General features: G+C 33.6%; 1 protein-coding gene and 1 non-coding gene across 6 annotated transcripts in view; one reads left to right on the forward strand and one right to left on the reverse strand.

The window, feature by feature from the left end:
• Mkln1 (muskelin 1) overlaps nt 1–24,314 on the reverse strand; it is a 329,639-nt gene that overhangs the window by 72,772 nt on the left and 232,553 nt on the right. For all 5 annotated transcript variants that reach the window (XM_048786923.1, XM_048786922.1, XM_048786921.1 and 2 more), the window contains 3 exons: nt 20,926–21,003; nt 17,907–17,972; nt 2,481–2,593 (listed from right to left, as the gene is read on the reverse strand). In XM_048786923.1, the coding sequence (XP_048642880.1) occupies nt 2,481–2,593; nt 17,907–17,972; nt 20,926–21,003 (257 nt within the window). The remainder of the gene's footprint in view (nt 1–2,480; nt 2,594–17,906; nt 17,973–20,925; nt 21,004–24,314) is intronic.
• LOC125611661 lies at nt 17,764–17,850 on the forward strand. The gene has a single exon (XR_007341890.1). It is a non-coding gene; the product is annotated as a small nucleolar RNA SNORD45 (small nucleolar RNA).

A 24,314-nucleotide genomic window follows, 5' to 3' on the forward strand; every position in this document is an offset into this window, starting at 1 on the left:
CCACCAAACAACTAAATATATGAAACTATTTTCTACACTTTTGAAGAACTTTTTGTCATATTATTACATGAATCCTTCTTTATCCAGAGAGGAGAAATTCTAAGACCACCAATGATTGCTTAAAACTACAGACAGTATATAATCCTATATATGCTTAGTTACATTTTAAAGGATATGATGCAAACAGGATTATAAACGGATAGCAACCCATTCAAGAACTAAAAAAAGTTTAAGTGGACACCACAGCAAGCTGAGGAAGTGAAGTCTGAACTGAGTTTAAAGAATAAGTAAGTATTTACTAGTAAATGTTTAGGGGGAAGACCCTCTATTAATCTGAAACAGGGAAAACAACATTGCCGAATAACACAGGTCAGAAATTGAATAATTCCAGGAAGGCTAGAACATAAAGTCAGGAGATGAAGCTGGAAAAGTAGATGAAGACTAAATCCTGATGAGAAATTTGGAGTTTTTACTCTAAGCAAAATGAACAGAGGTAGATAAATAGTTTTATTATTGTTGTTATTTTGTGTCTATGTCTTTAACAGTGTTTCCCACCACATGCTGACTCTAGATCTTTTTGTAAGGAGACAAGAATAAATTTGATGGATTATTTACATCTACTTTATACCCCTCTTGCAGCTTTGCCCTTGCCATGAGAATGAGTTCCAGCTATCCCAGAGCAAGGTAAGCAACTGTGCAGAACACAACCAAGTAGTCCCAATGGAAGGCATCCTCAACTAGCCAATAGACAGCTGAATCGCAGACAAATAAGTGTGCCCAGCCTAAACCAAAAGAATGGCCTAGCCAACCTGCAGACTCATAAGCTAATAAATGCTTATTACTGAGGTTTTGTGAGTGCATATAATGTAACAGATAAAATATAATTGGTAACTGAAACAGGGACTGAAAGTAATCACAGGGCTTAAGCAGAGGCATCAGTGGCCAAACTTGTTTTTTAAGACTGTGCTTAGGAATGGAGAACAGATCTGGAGATCATCAAGAGTGAACAAAAAAGTTTAAGAAATCATAAAGATGGAATCAGCGCCAAAAGGAAAAGACATCTGAAATAAAGTATAGGATATTAATGTAACTTTGGCACAAATTATATACCCTTAATGAAGAAGGAGGACTTGAAGATGATCCTAGGCGTACTGCAAGAATAATTAGAGATGTAACCAACCTAGATTTAAAATCGTTGAAAAGAAGTGTTAAATGTGTGCTTGTGTTTTAAAAATTAGATGTCTTTTATTTTTGTTGAGGACAGAAATAATCATTTCAGAACATGGTACCTCTATACTGACAAGGGAAGGCCATTTTTACATACTTTTGTCAAGGCTACAAAACAGAAGTCAGAATTTCAAGGTCTTTTTGAGAAAATAAAAATAACCCAAATGACTAATTGCTGAAACATGCTAAGTAAGCAAGAACCCAGTTTCCTAGGATTGAAGACACAGCATCAGATCTTTTGAAATGGTCTTTCCAAAATGAAGATCAGAGGGTCTGAATTAAATCTTTTTTCCCCCTCTTCACATTCAGCTTCTGTTATTTTATAGTTTATTTTTCAATTCATAATTTCAAACAGCCTAGATGAAGGATACAGCAATAAGTTCTATAAAATTTTTGAGAAAAATATTTGTTTTATTTCAAAGTATAATATAATCATAAAATTGTTTAATTCAAAGCCATAAAAGCAAATCATTTTATTCAGTATGGAAATGCCATGTATGTCTACATATCTACATATGGATAGATACAAAAATGCACATATATATGCAATTTAAAGTTTAAAATATATACATAATTTATGAAAACTGACACACAACTAGAAGTAGCTTAATGTTAGTGGCACATTCTAAGAAATGCATTGTCATGTCACGTATAACTAATTAGAATAATACAAAAAAAAAACCCCAAATGCATTGTCATGCTATCTCATCACTGTACAAACATCACAGAGTGCATTTATACAAACCAGCACAGGTATAATGTCACTAGGCAGTATAATATTATTGGACCAGCACTACATATGTGGCCTGCCATTGATTGTAAGGTCATTATGCAGTGCATGACTATACAGTAAAACAGTGAGAGGCCAAAATAGTGAGAGAGAGAGGCTAGAACACTAAAAGTACATTTTGCCAAAGGAAATTAAAATGAGACAAATGCTAAATACAAGAGTAGAGGTGACAAGGACAAAAGGATGGTCACGCAATTACACTTCTGGGCTAAGGAGTGTAAAAATTCAATGACATAAAAATATCCATTTTCTTTCAGCTTTACAAAACAGTCTTGCTTATGTGCCAGTAGTTAACAAACCAGGTACGGAAGCTAAAATGTAGGAATACTTAAACCAAGCTTGTATATGACAAACTCTTTTACAACTACTGCTGATAAATATTAGAGAAGAAAACAGTCTTACAAAAAAGTGTATACCCATGCTTCTAATGCAATATGGATGTATAAAAAGTCTGAAAACTTACCTCTTTCTCAGTGTCTCTAGAGATACATGTCCACTGGTTCTCCTTCACACTGTATGCCCAGAAGTCAGCAAGATCTTGTGTTCCATCCCAGCCACCAAACAAATAAACAGTCTCTATAAAAATCAGAAAAATACGTATTAAAAAAAAAAAACAAGGGCTGGGGTTGCAGCTCAGTATTGGAGTGCTTGCCTCACACTCAAGGGTCAGATACTGGGTTCAATCCTCAGTACCATATTAAAATAACCAAATTAATAAAGATATTGTGTCCATCAAATTAAAACAAAACAAAACCCCAAGAACTTGAGGAGAAAGTATAGATACCAGATCTAGTCAGTTGTTTCAGATATTATGTAAGAAAGTGCATCTAACTAAATTTTTATGAAATTTTATGAATTTTAAAAATGCTAATCTATGCATCTTTCAAAATGCATAGATTAGCATTTCCTAAACATGAGTATATGGAAAAGCTGCAGCAGATCACTATTGCAAGAGATTTATTTTAAAAAGAGATCACTAGGACATGTTCCCCAAGTTTCTGATTCCATACTTCTTTAGTAGGTTAAAAAAGAAGAGTCTGGGGACTGGGGTTGTGGCTTGGAGGTACAGCGCTAGCCTAGCATGCATGAGGCACTGGGTTTGATCCTCAGCACCACCTAAAAATAAAATATTGTGTCCACCTATAACTAAAAAATAAATATTAAAAAAAAAAGAAAAAAAAGTCTATTTTTATTGTACCCAGAGGAACCTAATGTGCAGTCCAGTTTAGGAGTTTCTGAGTTAGGTAATGAAAAACTCACATTTATCAGTTCCTTAACAATGAAACCACTTTTTTATTTACTAAAGACCTATGACATTTTTTCTCAGATTATAAAAATAAGAAATCTTGGAAGTATATGCATTATCAAAGTATAACATAAGGTCTGGGGTTGTGGATCAGTGTTAGAGTGCTTGCCTAGCACGTGTAAGGCCCTGGGTTCAATTCTCAGCACCACATAAAAATGAATAAGTAAAATAAAGGTATTGTGTCCAACTACAACTAAAAAAAAAAAAAATTACAACATAAGAACATCTAGCTATTTCTGAAAAAAGCAACTTTTAAAAAGGCTTTTAAATTTCTCTCTAAAAAAAAAACTGGCTGTAAGTTGAAGTTGTTTATTTTAGGAATAAACTGATTTATAGCTTATAGCTTTCATGGGAATCGGTGAAATTTTTTTCAAATATACTGTGGAAGGTTTAATGCCTCATACATTAACATTTCAAGGTATCATTCTGGATATCTTGAAAATTAGGTTTCTTCTGACTAAAATGTCTATTACATTTATGGACTTTATCACTGTAAAAAAATGACATAAAATGTCATATTTGATGAACAGTGACTCTTTATACATTAGGCTACATCACAGATCCTTCCTTATACAATGACACTGCATTTTCATTTTCCAAATATTTCCCCCCTTTTAAATATCATACTTATGTGTACTGGTTACACAAGTCCACCATTTTTTTTTTTTTTTTTTTTTTTAAGTAAAACACCACAGGAAAACTGTAAAGCTGCCCTAGGCCTGTCATCTAAATGGTGTCCCACCATGAAGGATTATATTTCAAAGTGCATGTGAAAATTAGGTTACACTATGAAACCTCTTGCCATTCACAGAGCTGAGCTGTCATATTTTAATATAATTTCAAATTCTAAGTAAATTTTCTAAGTGAAACATCCATTTTATCCCCAAGTAACTTGGAGATACAAAAACAATGCTTCTCTACTCTCTAAATAAGAATAGGCTTTTGGAGCAGGGCTAAGTTCTAGTGCTAACTGGGTGATCAAGTACAGGTTATGTAACTTTCACACATCTTATTTTTTCATTTAGAAAATTCTGAGCATTGTGAAGTTCTTCAGCTCTAAGTTACATGAAAATATTCTAAAGGCTGTCAAGCATGAAGAAAATTTCCACCTTTATTACATGCACAAAACACCATCCTTGAAACTCTAGACAGAGCAATTAAACAGGAGAAAAAAAGGGATACAAATAGGAAAAGAAGAACTCAAACTATTACTGTTTTCGGATGACATGATTCTATATTTAGAAGAGCCAAAAAAATCCCACCAGAAAACTTCTACAACTTATAAATGAATTCAGCAAAGTAGCAGGTTATAACACAAACACCCATAAATCAAATGTGTTCCCATACATCATTGATGAATCTACTACCCCATTCACAATAGCTTAAAAAAAAAGACCTCTACAATGAAAATTATAGAACACTAAAAAAAATAAAAAATAAAAAAAAATTGAAGGAGACCTTAGAAGATGGAAAACCTCCCATGCTCCTAAATAGGCAGAATATTGTCAAAATTGCCATACTACTAAAAGCATTATACAAACTTAATGAAATTCCTATTAATATCCCAATGATATTCTTCATAGAAATAGAAAAAGCAATCATGAAACTCATTTGGAAAAATAAAAAACCCAGAATAGCTAAAGCAATCCTTAGCAAGAAAAGTAAAGCAGAAGGCATCACAATACCAGACCTTAAACTATATTTCAGAGCCACAGTAATCAAAATGGCATGATATTGGCACCAAAACAGACACATAAACCAATGGTACAATATAGAAAACACAGAGACAAATCCACATAAATACAGCTACCTCATATAGACAAAGTTGCTAAAAACATTCACTGGAGAAAAGATAGTCTATTCAATAAATGGTGCTGGGAAAATTGGAAATCCACATATAACAAAATGAAATTAAACCCCTATCTCACCCTGCACAAAACTCAACTCAAAGTGGATCAAAGACTTAGGCACTAAAACAAGAGATCCTGTGCCTAACAGAAGAAAAGTAGGCTCAAATCTTCATCACGTTGGCTTAGGATCTGACTTCTTTAACAAGACTCCTAAAAGCACAAGTAGTAAAATCAAGAACCAATAAATGGGATGGATTCAAACTAAAAAGCTTCTTTACAGCAAAGAAAACAACAACATGAAGAGAGAGCCTACAGAATGGGAGAAAAATCTTTACCATGTGTACCTCAGATAGACCACTGATCTCCAGAATATATAAAGAACTCAAAAACCTTAACACCAAAAATCAAATAACCCTGTCAATAAATGGGCTAAGGAACTGAACAGACACTTTACAGAAGAAAAAATATAATTGATCGATCAATAAATATATGAAAAAATGTTCAACATCTCCAGCAGTCCAGAGAAATGCAAATCAAAACTACTCTAAGATTTCATCTCACTCCAGTCAGAATGGCAATCATCAAGAATACAAGCAACAGGGGCTAGGATTGTGGCTCAGCGGTGGTTGAGTGCTCACCTAGCACGTGCGGGGCCCTGGGTTCGATCCTCAGCACCATATAAAAATAAATGAATGGAATAAAGGTATTGTGTCCAACAACTAAAAAAATAAACATTAAAAAAAAAAAAAGAATACAAGCAACAATAAATGTTGGCAAGGATGTGGGAAAAAAGGTCCACTCATACATTGCTGGTAAGACTGCAAATTGGTGTAACCACTTTGGAAAGCAGTATGGAGATTCTTCAGAAAACTCAGAATCACCATTTGATTCAGCTATCCCACCCCTTGGCATATACCCAAAGGACTTAAAATCAGCATGCTACAGTGATGCATCCACATCAATGTTTATAAGCAGCTCAATTAATAATAGCTAAAGTGTGGAAGGAACCTAGGTGCCCTTCAACAGACGAATGGATAAGAAAATGTTATAGCTATACATATACACATACACATACACTCACAATGCACAGGGGGTGGGGCTAGGGAGGAATAGTGTTACTTTAGATAAAGGGGAGTGAAGGGAGGAAAAGTGGTATGGAGGTAGGAAGGGTAGTAGAATGAATCAGACATTATTACCCAAATGTACATATATACTGGTGGGATTCCACACCATGTATACCCACAAGAATGAGAAATTATACTCTATTATATATGAAGTATCAAAGTGCATTCTACTGTCTACTAATTAAAGAAATTTTAAGGAAATTTTTTAAATGCACAAAAATTAAAAATACTCTGTGTCATTCCTAAGTATTACAGATGCAATAAAAATAGTATTACTGTAGGACTGGGGCTATGGCTCAGCAGTAGAGCGCTTGCCTTGCATGTGTGAGGCCATGGGTTTGATCCTCAGCACCACATAAAAATAAATAAATAAAACAAAGGTATTATGTCCAACTACAACTAAAAAATAAATATTAAAAAAATGGTATTACTGTATCTGATCCCACGTCCAATTCAGCACCTAGAACCCTTTGACACTGTATACGTGTGAAATAATGGCAATTATTTTAAACTAGTCATAAACTGTCATATCTCAGAACTATAAAACAATCCATTGTCATTAGTAATGTTGTTTCCCAAATGGCACACAGTGATGTCCAGACACAATTTTACAGGGGAAAAAAATTTAAAGAATTTTTCATCTGGCTTAGAAATTATTTGCCAAGGCCTCACAATAAAGGCAATTAACCCTGTTAAATTCCGAAACTCAGAGAAGGAGGGGGCACATAACTAAAATAGCAAGAGCAATTGACCTTTTGTTTTATGGTGTTTCTGGGCACCCTCTGGATAAGGTTACCCTGGTTCATTAACTTTAATAACCCTTCCTCTTAGGCTCTGGGTTCTCAATGTTCTTTCTGAAAAGCAGGTCTCTTTGTACACATAAATTCTCACAGCAAAGAAAACCCACATTTCCACAACAGCCTCATTGATAGCTGAGCAAAATAAAATCTGGCACAGAGCACGCATCCCAATGGAATTAAGCCAAGATGTCATTCCTATCCATGGAAGCTTTGTGGTCCCATTTGAAGTTTAAAAGTAAATTAAATGAATTGGATGGAAACTGGACCTTTTGACACACCTGAATAAAATATATAACAAAAATTTTCAATTTCATCATCTAATTATTTAAGACATTCAAAAATAAATTATCTTGAAACAAACAGCAGCAAAAGTATTAATTAATGCATAAAATATATCAAAGGCCTTTAAAAATTATAGGAATAATTGCAGAAAACTAGAGAAAGTAGAAAAGAGAAAACAGAAAGCATTTCTTTACAGTGATGCAAAAGATAAACTGGTAGTAAATAGTCCTAAGATTTACTGGAAATTCATTCTATGCACAGAGATTCTTTAACAATTCATGTACATCCAAGGGCAGTACAATCTGTAAGCAATAATGCTTTCTCTGTTTTCTTAATAAAGGGCAGCCTACAGTGGTTCTCCATTTCTCCCAGCCCATAGGGCAATATTTGTTCAATATCTTTTTAGTACAGATCTGAACTAGCAAAGCAGCTTAGGGAATTAAAAAGAAAAAAAAGAAGAGATAGTCCTTATCCTCATGGAGCTTACAATCTAGTTAAGAATACAAAACAGGTTATATAAATGATCTTAGTGCAGGACAGACTAAGTACCATAAGAGAGGTAAAAAGTACACTGAAGTTCAAAAGTGGAGAGAGTGTATATGTGTGTGAGGGAACTCAGGTAAGGTTTGTGGTTTCAGTGGCATTTATTCTATGCATCAGATGATGGTGGTTTTGTATTCATGTAGGCAGATTGGGGGACAAAAAAGGAGGATTTTTTCAAGCAGATAATAAAAAAAAAGAAACACCTCAAACAAACAAAAACCCCCAAGGGTACACAAATAGAAAAACAAATCAAGAGTGCTTTAAAAAACATGGACTCTAAAATCAGGCAGATATTAGCTATAATATTCCTATCACCAGAGCTATGTGGTTACCAGCAGGCTTCTTAAACCACTGGTTACCTAGAGTACTACACCTCCTAAAGCTACCATGAGAATTAAATTAAGTATTGCAATTATAGTGGTTTTACTGTGTAATAAATAAATGCACTGTCTGTTGTAAAGAGACCACATAGGGAGTAGGTAGACATGAGGTTAAAAGAAAGTGGAGTATAAGATAAAGGATTTGAACTTGATTCCTCAGACAGTGAAGAAGTTACACAAGATCTTAAGCAGAGGTGTGACAAGGTAAGATCTGAATTTGCAGCCTATAGGACTAAAAGGAGAAGCCAGGGACTAAGAAGTATTGAAGATAATGTGGTCAATAATGTAGTCTATGTTTAAAATATCCAGCCATGTACAAATCCTAAGCTATTAAGTCAGTCAATCACCAATCAATCATTACTCAGGCCACAAATACTAAAATTCAACCATATTCTTTGGGACAGAATATGTATTAATATTCTATACCAAAGAATGGTATCAGTACCAAATAACCTCTAGAACTATCTGCTACCAGTTGGACTAACCTATACATCTTATATATTCATTTAAAATAAGGTAGATATGTTAAACACTTTTTCTATGAAGTGTTCAACTACAATATCCCTAGTTCTACTCTAATTCTCAGGGTAAATGAGACTGCTAATTGCATAATCCTCCACAAGGTGGCACACTATCTTCATAATTAAATCAGTTTTTCCACTTTGAAACTACATAGAAAGCATATAGACATAGTCTAGGCCTAAAACACACAATTCATATGCAAAAAGTAGTAGTACCAGGGTTAACAGATTGGTGAAGGCAGTTAGCTTAATTCTTAATGAGACACCATGAAAAAAAAAGTAAAATGAAAATCAACAAAACAAAGGTTTTAATAAAACACATTTATCTTTAAAACAAAAGAAACCCTATGAGGATACTGATATTAAGAGTTAAAATCTATAAAAGTATAGGTAAGACCTTCCCTTAAAATGAGAATTTTTGGAGAAAGGGAAAGATAATTTTATGTGCTTTTTATTCTTCCCCCTTTAGCCATTTCCCTGAACCATCATGACCAGCAGATTATCAAGTGGGTGAAACCATGCCTCTTTTATATCTAGAAACTGATATAAAAGAATTCAACGTATAGTTACTTTCTTTGCTAAAAAGTTGCATTTTATGCGTATGATGATATACTTTGTATGAAAGAAAAAGATATAGCCACAGAAATACATTAGTAATTAATAACTAAAACTCATATTACTCACTTCCTTCAAATGTTTCTTTAAGGAAAACTACATGTGGCATCACATATAACAAAATGAAAACACTTTCACATAAGTGGTGCAGAAACAGTTCAAGGTCCTGATATCTACAGAAGGGCTCTTCCAAGTGGCAAGGAACTCCCTATCAATTTCTTTGGTAGATGCCAACTATAAGGGCTTTGTCCCAGTCTTAGTACTTTTGGTGATTGAGGAGACAAATTAACAAAACTTTTAACAAAGAGTTATACAAGAGGTACTTGCCTCACCCAATAGACATTTACATTTCTAACTCAAGACTACCATATTACCCACTTGAATCAAAGTGTCGAATATGATATGTCAAGAAATTTGTAATGTTTTGAACAACCCACAATAAAAAATTAAAAAAAAAATAAATAAAAAAGACTACCATACTAAATAGACATGGCTGTTCTCTCTTTCCATTCTACTTATTTTATTTACCCAGAGTTAAAACCCAACTCACAGCTAGTAGAATACTGTTAAATGGCAAGGTGTCAGGTACAGGGATTACAATCAATAAAGCTGTATATAAATCCAGTAGGACCAAACACTACATTCCTTCTCCTCCACTATGGCATGAATGAGTGGATTCCCTTAGGAAGGAAGAGAGCTTTGAAAATTAAACAGTAAAATGTATGTTATGAACACTTGTATGACAATATGCAAAAACAAAACAAAAAAAAACTATCAACTAGAAAAAAGATAATTAGGTATCACTAAATATTTAATGTTTAAGATGTTTCATAAGGTATGTGAAACACTGGGAAGCAATGTTTTTGAAATATAAGCCACATTTAATAAGATAAAAGAAATACTAGTTTTATTCTGGTGATGTGCTCTTAGTTTCTTGGGTTAAGAGACTCTTTGATAACCTAAGGCCATAGATTTTTGTCCCAGAAAAATGTACAACTGGACAAAATGTTACATCTAATTTCAACAGATATCCTTGCTCTAGAAATCTTCAACATGCATATTTTGAAATGATTGGGCTTCTTTAAACTCTACCACTTAGGGAAAATCATTCTTTACTACTGAACCTACCTGTTTTGTTGTTGTTGTTTGTTTTCTATTTGTTTTTAGGGCAGGGGGTGATACTGGGGATGAAACCCAGAGCTGTGCACAAGCTAGGAAAGTGTTCTACCACTGAACTACATCCCCAGCTCTATTTTTAATCAACAAAATTCTTAAATAAATTTTAATATTTTTTCTTTAAAAATCTTAAAAGCATATTCCTTTCTAAAACACCAATTAGGGCATTATATATAAAAGACAAAACAAAAACATCAAAAGAACATAGTTTTTGTTTTGTGTTTTGGTACTAGGGATTGAACTCAGGGGCACTTCACCACTAAGCTACACCCCAAGCCTTTTTATTTTGAAAAGCCTCAGTAAGGGTCTCAGTAAGTTGATCATCAGGGCCTTCCCTAAGTTCCTGAGACTGGCTTTAAATTTGTGATCTTCTTGCTTCAATCTCCAAGTTGCTGGGATTATAGGTATGAGCCACCATGCCTGGCAGAATGTTAGTATCTTAAAATGTGGGACTCACAGGTAAATCACTTTTAATCTCAACACTGCCTTTCAAATTTTTCTAAACAATATTTTTTAAAAAAATATTTAATTGTTTAAAAATATTCCCATAGGGGGCTGGAGATGTGGCTCAAATGGTAGCGCGCTTGCCTGGCATGCGTGCGGCCCGGGTTCAATCCTCAGTACCACATACAAAAACAAAGATGTTGTGTCCGCCGAAAAATAAATAAATAAATAAATACTAAAATTCTCTCTCTCTCTTTAAAAGAAAATATTCCCATAGTAAAATTTTATCAAATCATACCAAAATGCAGAGTCCTCTACATTTACATAAAATCCTATCAGAATGATTAATCACTATACATTGCAAAGTTAATACACTGCATATGTCTGTTATACAAATAGCATATTTCATACATAAGTAAATTATTTCATCTAACTCTCCTACCAATTTATTATTCCCATTTTTAACATAACTCATTCAAGATTAAGGAAAAAAAATCAGTGGTAGTGGCAGGATTCAATATCAGATATGTGGGTCACAAACCCCCATCTTCCCTCAAACTTAGCACCTAACCACTATATTTGATTGCTATGTTATTAAGACTGATCTGGAAAAGGTTCTCTCAAAGATTTCTGATAAATACAATCTCTCTGAAGATGATTGAAATAAATCTGATGGTAGCAATTATGAGAGGACTCTGGTATCTACAGGGTGAAATAAATACAGTATATGAAAGCACCTTAGAAAATAATGCAATTAATAGTCTTACAGTAGAGTTTAATAGAGTCTTATAATAGAGTTTAGTCAGAGAAGGTCCCAAGGATATACCAGTTTCTGTTCCTGAGCCCAAATTAAGGTCAGAAAGCACTAAATATTACTCTAAAGAATCATAAATATTTACTTGGAAATCATACTCACACATTGCTATAAAGCTGGATAGCAATGTGTGAGTATGATTTCCAAATAAATATTTTTCTTTCCACTTCAAGGGAAATGGGTTTTTGATTCAGTTGAATACATATTTAGAACATGTCTACTTCATGCCAAGCTTGGTGGCCATAAAAATAAATAGGCTAAATTCTATCCTTTCTTCCTCAGTAAGTCCACTGAGATTAGTGAGCTGAAGAGATAGGATTATATACACAATAACTATGCAAGCAACTCTAAAGCCATGTGGAATTAGTGTAGTAGAAATAATCATATGAACAAAGCATTATGTAAATGTAAGGAGGGAATGTTTATTCTGACTGAACCTGTCTCCCAAACTCTAAACTAATATACCCAACTGCTTATGTGACGTTAGTTATCTACTTGGATGTATAAATGGCATCTCAGACTTAGCCTGTCTAAAATTAAGTTGCTAAAAAACTCAACACTTATGATCCTCATTTCACCCTTAGAGAATGGCTACACTGTTTTTCTAATTGCTTAGGTCAAAACCTTCAGAACAATCCTTCACTTCTTACACCCCACATTTAATCCATCGGCAAACCTTCTGTTGCTAATAACACCAAAGACTGGGTAAATTTTAACAACAAAAAGCCCACCTCTGAACACCACAGTTGAATTACTTTTCCACTCTCTTAATATCTCACAATGGGAATTATATTTCAACAAATGAACCCTTCAGAGACACACTCAAACCACATCCAAACCATAGCAGATTCTTTGAAAATACAACCAAAATCTGACCATTTCTCAACACTACACTACCACTCTAACAGTAACCAAATTCTTTTATCATTTCTCAGGCAGAGCTTCCTAAAATGGTTCTGTGCTTCTGCCCTTGATTCATTTTGTTTTGTTAAAATGCAAAGGCAGTTTATAGCATTTCTCATAACCCAACATGGCTCCCATCTCACTCTGACTATAGGCTAAAGTCCTAAACAAAGCCTACAAGATACAATACAATCTGTCCTCTCTCTTCTACTTGACTTCATTTCCTACTCCTCTCTTTTGTACCTCTGATTTTAGCAACAAATAATCTGGAAAAAAGCTGATGATAACTTACTATATAATAATTTTATTTCAATAATGAATATCATCCATATGGAATAAGGTATTTATTTGAAATTTTATCTAAATACCGAATTCAGTATATTTACAATTAAAAAAAATAACAGATACTTAAAACTTAAAAATATAATGAATCTTCCCAGAAAACTTATACAATACAAAAACTTTGTATACTATTTCAAGACTGCTGTGGGCCCCCTTTAAAGCCATTCACAAAACTTCCGCAGAACAGAAAAATGGATAGCACTGATTAGTTAAAAGAAAAGAATGTGAAAGTGTTATTTTTAAAAGTGTTTTGGGGTTCTTTTGTTTTCTCTTGATCAGAGCAGATTCCTAGATCACTGACCCTCACAACAAGACACCTGTTTAAATTTAACCAGAACCATAATTTCAGAGTCATTCAAAAGCTCAAAGCCTTCTCTATGACTTATTAAAGTCCCAGGGCATTTTTCCTTCTAGACACCTGAATCTTCAAAAGCTACCTCACTTCTGCCCACCCTATTCAATATGGACCTCAAGCCTAGCTATCTCACCAATTCCTACACATAAACAATCAAATAAATAAATAAATAAAAACCAACTCACAAATTAAGCTGGGCATGGTAACATGTACGTGAATTTCCAGCTATTTGGGAGGCAGAGGCAGGAGGATGGCTTGAGCTCAGGAGTTCAAGACCAACGTGAGCAACATAGTAAGATTCCAGTTTAAACTCAACTCTCCCAAATCAACTTTAATACAGAAAAAAATCCAGGATTTTGAGGAGCAAAGAAAAAGTCATGTCACAAAGCAATTCTGCTGGCTACACTACTTTCCTCCTGCCTCCTTTTCCTTTCTCCTATCTGAACAAGCCAATTCTTTTCTAAAATCAGTTCTCCTGACTGTTTTACTTTGATTCCTAAAGAACATTCATAAGCAAACACAATTCCCTTCCTAAAAAGAACAATGGTGAATAAAGTTTTCTCCAACTTATAGTACATATCAATCATGGCAATGTTTTAATAATTTAAACATTTTAAAGAACATTTAAAGTCACTGGTGAATGCATCACACAGAAATAACCAACATCATTATTTTGGTATGTCTCCTTCAAGTGTTACCATCTATGTTACCATCAATAAATTTTAAAAGGGATCTACTTCTTTAAAAGGAATCCATGCCTATCCCAATTCTCATATCAAGATAAGAAAATGGGGATCTCAGCATCATCTTTCAAACACAAAAAGGAGGAGGAATTTCACACAAAAATGTTTTACATAGCATCTCTCTTACTCCTACAAGGGTCACTTCAATCTAATTAAATCCTTTTGATCTTAACATTCATGTATAGTTAGTACTGTTTCTACCATCTAAGTAGAAATGTGACACAATGAAAAACAATTCTTAATATTAAACGACCACCCATGATTATGTAGCTATATATTACTCTGTTAAGTTTTTGATTCCTTTTAAAGGCTGAAAAGTTTTGTTTTCACCCAGAGACTTAAATAAAGCTTTACCTAGCATTCATTCAAAAAGTAAACCAATGGGGGTGTGGTGGAGGGGCGAGACTTGAACAAAATGACTCTGAATAAAATGCTTTTATTAATGACATAAGTCTCCCAATTTTCTTTTCTTTTTTGGTACAAGGGATTGAACCTGGGGCAATTCACCACTGAGCTACATCCTCAGTCCTTTTTAAATTTTTATTTTGAGACAGGGTCTCACTAAGTTGCCAAGACTGGCCTGGAACTTGGCAATCCTCCTGCCTCAGCCTTCCAAAGTTGCCAGGATTACAAGCATGCACCACCATGTTCAGCTCCTAAAATTTCTATTTTAGAAATAGAAAAAGAATTGCTTAAAAATATATTTTGAAAGTACTTCTGTTACTTTCTATAAACTAGTACTAATAATGAAGTGTAGATATGTTCTATTTCCCTTTCAGAAGCTACTAAGAGATTCCACCAGAATTAAATCACATGATTATTATAGTCATTTCTTGCAATTACAGTTTCTATAATAAGTCAAATAAGCAAATTACTAAAAACTCTTTTCTGCTCTCTGGGAATTTTTAAAAAGCAAGTAGAGGTTAAATTCTACCCCTAGTGCATAAAACAAAGATTATAGAAAAATATTTGAACCTATACTATTCTGTTAAAAATTTCACTTCAAGAATTTCTTACCTGATATGTTAATTTTTAATCTTTACTTTGCTCACTCTAAGCTCTGTCATGATATTTGTCATTGAAATCTTTTCAGTTTATCTTCAAATTTCATGTATTGTTTTTTAAAAAAAGGAAATAATTTTCTCTCTTTTTTTTTTTTTTTTTACATATGTACTTTACCTCGTATACAGTCCACCTCCCATAAACAGCACGGTAAACATCACTTTTGCCCTCAGATAAGGTGGGCTTTTTTGAGGAGTGGGTTACCAGGGATTGAACTCGGGGGCACTCAACCACTGAGCCACATCCCCAGCCCTGTTTTGTATCTTTATAAGAGACAGAGTCTCACTGAGTTGCTTAGTGCCTCGCTTTTGCTTTGAACTCAAGATCCTACTGCCTCAGCCTCTCAAGCCACTGGGATTATAGGTGTGAGCCACTGTGCCTGGCTAAGGTGGGCTTTAAATGTTAAAGTTAACCATATTACTTTCACATTTAAGGAAAGTGCATTTTGCTTAGAAAATTTAAGGATCTTTTCAAATAAACACTGTTCTTTATTATAATATTAGCATTTTTTTTTTACAGATGAGTTTGATAAAACTTTCCTTATAGAACTGAGGGGAAACAAAAGAAAGATATTACAAATCCCACTTTGTTCAAGAGGGAAAAGGCTACTCCTATGGTTTGTACCTGAAATGTCCCCCAAAATCTCATGTGTTAGAAGTATGGTCCCCAATATAGCAAGTTTCAAAGGTGAGGCTTTTAGGGCTTTAACCTAATCAGTGGATCAATCCATCTGATGGATTAATAATTTGAATGGGCTACTGGGTACTAACTGTACACAGGGGGTGTGGCTCAAGGAAGTAGGTCACTGGGGCCATGGCCTTACACTGTATCTTATCCATATCTCCTCAGTTTCCCTGTGCTTTCCAGCTGCCAAATGCTGAGCAGTTTTCTTCCACATATCCTTCTACCACAATGTTCTGCTGCATCTTGGCTCCAGAGCAATGGAGTCACTTAACTATAGGCTGACACCTCTGAATCCATGATCCAAAATAAACTTTTCCTCCAATTGTTCTTGTCAGGTAAATTTTGGTCATAGCAACAAAATTCTGACTAATATGGCTACTACACACAATCTAAAAACAAAATTTTATGTCTATATTTATAAAACATCTAACTTTTCTATTATAAAGAAAAACATTTGTACATAAATCTAACTCTTCAATAAATAAACATAAGCACATTTATTAGATTCTCAGGCAGGGGAGAAAATGCCCAAGACTCTATAGTAGTTTTGAGCCTATTTCTATGGATTGTTCGGAGAGAGGGGCCAAGTTAGGAAGACGAATTCTTGTACCTTGAAATAAACTTTTGACAAAGAGATCCTAACAATATTCTCAAACTGACTCATAGGTTACTACACATATTTAGCAGCAAATTTCAAAGGAAAAATAATCTCTCATTGTTTTTAAAACCTTTATGAAAATATTCATGACATGCTATTACAATTTTTTCTTAATTATTTTACAACACAAATCTACAAAAGCAATTAAAAAAAATTCCCAAAGGACTTTGAGTCAACATAGCACAGTAACAGAACCAAGAATTTATGACTCTAAGAAAAAGTAAAATATTCCTGGCATGGTGGTACACACCTATAATCCTAGCAAATCAGGAAGCTGAGGCAAGAAGATCACAAGTTGGAGACCAACCTCAGTAATTTATTAGACCTCAAAAAATAATTAAGAAAAAGTAAAATGTGTCTACAGCAATACCACACTGAATCCACCTAACCTCGTCTGATCTTAGAGGCTAAAAATGGACAAGACTGGTTATTACGTGGATAAGGAAAAAGTAAAAGTCACTTGGATGGATACTGGCATTCCATGAAGTAACATTTTCTAAAATCAAACAATAAACACAATTATCCTAGATTCTTGGTATTATTTGTTTTCAAGATTTTAATTTGAAAAGTATTATACTTTTGTAATGATTCACTAATATAATAGTAATTAAGTTGTCCTAGGCTCTAGAAAAGTAAGAAAAACTTTTGATAGGCAAGCTTCAGAATAAAATTTCAAAGGCAGCAAAGAATAACACATAAAATAAATTATTTATATGCTATGAAGAATGTTAAACAATTAAAGATTTCTTAACACTTCAATACCTAATTTGATATCTCCCTAAAAATATAATTTAATTCTCTTAATCCCAACAATTTCCATTGTTATATTAAAATAAGTGCACTGAAAATCCAGAAATACTTCAAAATTTTCCTTGAAAATTCAATACATGTAAACTACACACATACATACACACACACACACACACACACACACACACACACATATAAAGGTCTGCACATTAATATTTCTTTTAGGTTATCTAAAATCATTTGTGCAGCATCTCCTCTCTCATCTGGCTACTGTATGGTTTAGGTTATATCTCCAAACAGTGCTTATTTTGTTACTTGATTATAATCAATAACATTTAACCATTAGAATGAATGGAAAAAAGTATATTCATTTTTTCTGACATTTTAAAATGTACGCCAATGAGGTACTAGTATCTATTATCTGAATTTACTATTGATGTTTAACATAATACTTTGACTTCTACAATTACACTGAGACCCTGAAAAAATATGTATAATTTTGAAAAAGATTCTGCTTCCATTACAAGTGTTACTCACCTGTTTGAACATCAATAACCATCTGATGGCCCCCTCTCATTCCTGGTCGGTTATCTTCTCCATCACCTGAAGCAGAAACATATTTTCTTTAAAAGAAATAATAAAAAGCAACTGCAAATCCAGAGCAGCTTAATTCATAAGTCTATAATGGATAGTGAAAATATCTACACTTATTCTTTCAAAATGTTAAAAGTAAGTAAAAATACATCAACTTAAATCTATATTTCTAATAATTATCTTGATTTTTCTTCCTATTGCTTTTAGGCTATTAACACAACTAGACGCTATTTTCAATTTATTTATGAATAAAGCCATCAGTCAGCAAAGATTCTGGATATCTTATAAAAACCTAAGATGAAATCTCTAAATTACTTGAATGCCAAAGTAAAAATGTAAAATAATCTCAAAATTAGAACTCATGTCTATATTTCAGACATATTTTATTAGTATAATGAGCAATTTTAAGGTTCATAAAATGAGCTATTTAAAACTAGGATGGGGCTTGGGATGTGGCTCAAGTGGTAGCGTGCTGGTCTGGCATGCGTGGGGCACTAGGTTCGACCCTCAGCACCACATAAAAATAAAATATTGTGTCCACCTAAAACTAAGGAATAAACATTTAAAATAAATAAATAAATAAATGAATAAAAACTAGGATGTTATCAAGTTTTATATTAATAATTTCTTTATTGCAATTATTTTATGCCATTACTTCAGAAATCACTTCCCACATAATTTATTAGCTATTTTGAGTACCGACTGAGAAAATATAAGGTTTACTTCACTTTAATTTTTTATTTCTACTTGGATCCTAATAGATTTGAATATAATGAGTGAAGTTTTTAGAAACTTCTAAAGGAGAAAACTATTGTTCTACTTATATCTAATCCTAATTCACACCAAAGCTCATATAAATGAAGAAATAATTCATTTTAATGGTTCAAAAAGTTATAGGATTCTCCTCCTCCTAATTCTCTATTTTTCTTTGGTGGGGTGGCAGAGTGTTACTGGGAATTGAGCCAGGTCCTTGCACTTGCTTTGTAAGTGCCCTACCTCTGAGCTACATCCCTAGTTCTTTTTGTTTTGAGATAGGGTCTCACTAAGTTGCTGAGGCTGGCCTTAAACTTGTGATCCTTCTGTCTCAGCCTCCCAAGTAAGTAGGATTTTAGGCATATGCTCTGTGCCCAGCTAAGGTTATCGGATTTTAATATCTTACTTGATATGACCAGAAAGTGCAAGGTTTTCTTGGTAAATTTCTCATTAGTTGAAATATGTAATTTAGGCTAATTTCACTGATGTAAAATTGAAAACATCTAACTTTTTACTAATTTCACCAGAATTAGTAAAAAGGTACTACAAAACAACTAAAATATCAGTGCTTACACAGTCATGTGCTACTTAGGAATGAAGATAATTTCAGAGAAATGTGTCTTTAGGCTATTCTGTCAATGTGTAAACATCACAGAGTACATTTACACAAACCTAGATGGTGTACTTTACTGAATACGTGGTTTTAATGGTAAGGCTTATTGCTTCTAAGCTACAACCTGTACTACAATCTTGTACTGAATTCTGTAAGCAACTGTAAGACAATCAAGTATCTGCATATCAAAACACAGAAAAGGTTCAGTGAAAATACTAGGTGATATGATTTTTCAGTTCCATTATAATCTTATGGGACCCCCATCATGGAGTAAAATGTTGGGCAGTACATGACCAAATACAGAAAATAAGATGTAAAACCAAATCTTTTCATTACTAGTATATTCAATGACTAATCATTTATAAGTTTCCTGCAATTTCTTCTCCTTTCTAATACTTAGGGTTTTTTTTTTTTTAGATTTTGCAGCTCATTAACACCAAAACTTTGCTGGTTTTTCTTTTCCTTCTCCCAGTCAAAAGTGCCACTTCCAAGAACAGATTTCAAAAACACTAACATATTCATTTTCAGTATGTCTTCATTTTTCATATTTAATCCATAATTTGTAAATGCATCTCTGTCTTTGAAGAAAATTATTTCATATGTGACTGATAAAATACGAGGATCATGTCCATATATTATAGACAAAATTATGGAACTTCACATGTAGTTTTCCCCTGCACATTGTTTAATCCTATCAGAGAAAAGAAAGCTTTCTCACAGCTAAAGAAAAGGCCTTAGCAATATATGAAGATCATAAAGAAAAAAGCTACATATCAATAAAAGTGCTTCCTTTTACTGTTGGTAGTTGAACTAAAGAAATGCTACACTTTTCACTGTGTTACTATATGGCAAAGCAATTAGTGCAGATGAAGTATTGACAAAAATTTCCCCCATGAGAAAATAAGGATTAATGAAGAATTCTAAACTCTAACTCAGATTTCAAGTTTTGATGAATACAGTCCCTATTAGAAGCAGCAAATGCCTTCAGGAAAAGAAGGCATGAGTCCCAAGGCTTACAATTTAAATTCACTATGGTACTCAATATAAACTCCTTTGAAGATTTAACTGCACTGTTTTTATAATAATTATTATACTAGCTTTTAATAGTATCTGTTTATAAAGTTCCATAGATTTAGAATGGTCTGTTCCTGATTTCTCTCAGAAGCTTCTTCAGGTTTAGAAAGCCATTTTGCCAAACTTAAGGTTTTTCAGGACCACCTGTATGGTAATACAACATAGCCTATAATTTAACAGTGTCTCCATAAAAGTAGTTTACAATATAGTCCATGCATCAAAACTGCCAATCTTGTGTTAGAGCAATAAAACAAGAGTTTAAAAGACAATAAACTAGGGCTGTGGATGTAGTTCAGTGGTAGAGTACTTGCTTAGTGTGAGGTCCTGGGTTCAACCCCAGCACCACACAAACACATATAAACCCCATATGTATTTATATAATACTAAGTCTGCCATCCAGTTAAGGAAACTTTGTATTATTTTAAACACCTGCTTCTTATTAATATTATAATGACACATGAGCTATCATAGGAACACTGAGACACTAATGAAGAAGCATCACATCTAGAATGTATAGTTTACCTTTGGTGCTTTTGGGAATGATTTGACTCCATCGTGGCTTATATTCCTGTTGACTGATATACTGATTGAACAGGCCATCTGCAAATATTAAAAAAAAAAAGAGAGAGAGAAAGAATTACATCTTAGCAAGACTTTTTTATCATAGGAAAGAAAAAAGAATTCTACATTAAGAGAAACTACTAATATGTCACTAATACAATAGCACACTTTCATAAAATGTTATCACTTCAGTTTCCTGTCATGCTACCCCAAACAGAAATTGTAAAGTGTTAGTTGACACAACCACATAAACAAACTGCATTAGTGGTAGCTCCCATTAAATATACTATGTTTCCCATTATTATTTCACTTACTAGAAAAAAGTCATTACTGCACTCAATGGTCAAGTACATGACATTAACAGGGGTGGGGGTGTTTAAACAGAGACCTTGAAAGAAAGAAAAGGGAATTATCTGGGAGGGGGAAAAAAGGCAGAAAATTCAAGGCTGCAAAACAGAACCAGTAGAAAGTAAAATAAATAAATAAATAATCTGAGTAAGTGTTCCATATTATTGAAATAAGACTTGTACACCTTTTCAAAATTGTTTCTGTCCAGGTCCAGTGGCATATTCCTATAATTCCAGCTGAGGAAGGAGGTTCACAAGTTTGAGGACAGTGTGAGCAACTTAGAGAGACCCTGTCTCAAAATAAAAATTTAAAAAGGGCTGATATAGCTCTCAGGAATAGAGCATTCCTGAATTCCAGCTCTACTACTGGGGAGGGAGACAGTTCTGGCATTAATATAAATACAAATGGAAAGAGAAAAGGATAATTAAAGATTAAGAGTTATATTTAATTCTTTTATGTGATCTCCCAACACTCATCTTTATTTGAATCACCAAACTTTTCATCTTTATGCCCTATAATGAAATAGATTCACTGCACTCCAATCCCTTTGAGTCCAGAGTATTCTGTGTCAGTACTTTGTTACCAGAATCCAAAAGAACTAGAGAAGGACGTGGGAGCTCCAACATACTTGGACTAGGGACTTCAACAGTACTTCTTCAGGGAAAGATAAAACTAACACTTTAAAGTACAAATTCCATTATTATATAGTTTTCTTTGAATACAACTATTTACCAATAAGAGTACCAGCAGCAGTAACAGAACTATATTTATTGAATACTTACTAAATGTTAGAATCTGTGCTGTTTTATTTATCTCACTTAATTCTAAAAACAACCCTAAGAACCAGGCACTATCATCTTCATTTTACAAACAGGGAAGTACATACTTAGAGAAATTAAGTAACTTAACCAAAATGACATAACTCTTAAGTAGTGGGGCTGGGACTCAAGTTCTACTGTTTACTTCTGAAACATCAATAAATTCTTAATCTACTTCTTAAGAGGAGTTTCTACACTAGTTACTGTAATTAAATGAGACTGAATCCCCACATGCATCCATCTAACCCAAATGATTATCAATTGGTATGGAACCCTATTCCAGCTAATAAAATATGAGGAAACTCGTAGGGAACTTCTAGACAATGTTTTTTTACTTTGAAACAGATAAACACAGAAGAAGAAAAACTACTTTTATTCCTCCGGACATTGATATATCTGTATGCAATGTACAACTGCTCAGGTCAGTCTGTATGGGAATGAAATGTATTCTCTAATGACAGAAGAGAAAGAAATTGGAACATAGAATCAACCAACCATGAAATCCACCTTACCTCTGGACTTTAAGTGATGAAATATTTCCTTACCAAGCTTGGATTTTCTTTTACATGGAGCCAAAAAGATCATAATTTTTAGCTACCTTTACTATAAATTCTGTCCTTTGCCATAGACTTCAACCTGAATAAAGATTGTCTTAGCTGGGGGGAGTGATGCCTACCTGTAGTCCCAGCTACTCAGGCCACTGAGGCAGAAGGATTGCTTAAGCTCATGCATTAAAAGACCACGCTGGCAAGATGGTGAAAACCCATCTCAAAACAAACAAAAACAAAAACAAAACAAACAACAACCAGACTTTTCCCCAGTAGACATTGAAAGCAAAGACTTGTTCAAAGAATTTGTAAGTAAAACAGGTATGTTCTTCATGACTTATTTACTGGCCAGTGACCATGCAGTTTAGACAAATCTCCCTTATCCCCTTCTTTTCTGGGTAATTATGAAACTCAGTTGTAATCAACCCTTTCAGCTTCAAATCTTTCATTTGACTTTAATGGGAAATTCCATCCTACACACTGATCCAATTTCTTTTTTCCTTTGCCTTTGGGACTTGTCAAAATTTTTGCCAAAGAAAAGTTTCTTTTTAAATTACACTCTAAATTGGCACTTACATTTAATTGTTACAGCAAGAGGAACAAAGAGATTCATAACTTACTTTAGTGAATTTTTATCATATAATTTACTCCCTCATGGACTTTTCCAATGACTTTTGCCCCATCCAGCCTACTCTGATCAAAACCTTTCTTCCATTATAAGAGGTGGGAACTCTTTTTTCTCAGATAAAATACGTGGGGCTCTTATTCATGGTAATAATATAACGATATAAAAATATTAACAGTAAATTTAGAATTATCTAGAAATAAAATGCAGTAATGAACTTTTATTCAACTTTGAAAAGGGGACAAGAAAGTTTAAAAATGCTCCTTTAAAAAATTAAAGGTAATATAAAAGTATCCAATTATTAAAAGACCTAGATTTTTAAATATACGGTAAGTCCATGCAATAGCTGGGGTAAGGAAAGCAAATGGTGGAAATACATACAGAAAACAGAAGAAAATGAGAAAACTGCAGATGTCAAGTATCTTTGAATATAAAATTGGAATTTATTAGTTGGATGGGCCCTGAAGGTCCTTCTAAATTCTGAGATGTTTGAACTAATACATTTACTTGCACTCTGTGTGCATGCCTAATTCTACTTTATGTTTAAATCTTAGAAGAGTTATTATCTTTTCTTTGTCCTTTAAACCTTCTGTGATTCTTATATTAAAAGAGAAATCACAAATTTACTGGGGGGAATTCTTCTAAATGCTCACAAGTCAGTGATCAAAGCAATAGTTGTAATCAGATAAAGGATCCCACCCCTGATCTTTAAGTCATGCCTAACAGTACAGATAAAATTAACTGCTTCTCCAAGAACCCTCTATCCCCATTCATACTAGCCTAAAAAGTTTAATATACTCTACATATCCAGATCTCATGTTTATTTCTTTTCTATCAAACACAACTGTCCCATTTAAAACAAATGTAAGAACACACATTAAGCATTTATAAGGCTCTGGGTTTGATAGCTCTCTCTCGAACACACAAACACATCATGTACACACAAAGTAATTGGCCTAAAAAAATACTGTCAAAAATTTTCAAAGCAAAAAAAAAAAAAAAAAAAAACCC

This window comes from Marmota marmota, unplaced genomic scaffold (assembly GCF_001458135.2).
Source record: "Marmota marmota marmota unplaced genomic scaffold, marMar, whole genome shotgun sequence".
In the NCBI taxonomy this organism is placed as follows: Eukaryota; Metazoa; Chordata; class Mammalia; order Rodentia; family Sciuridae; genus Marmota; species Marmota marmota.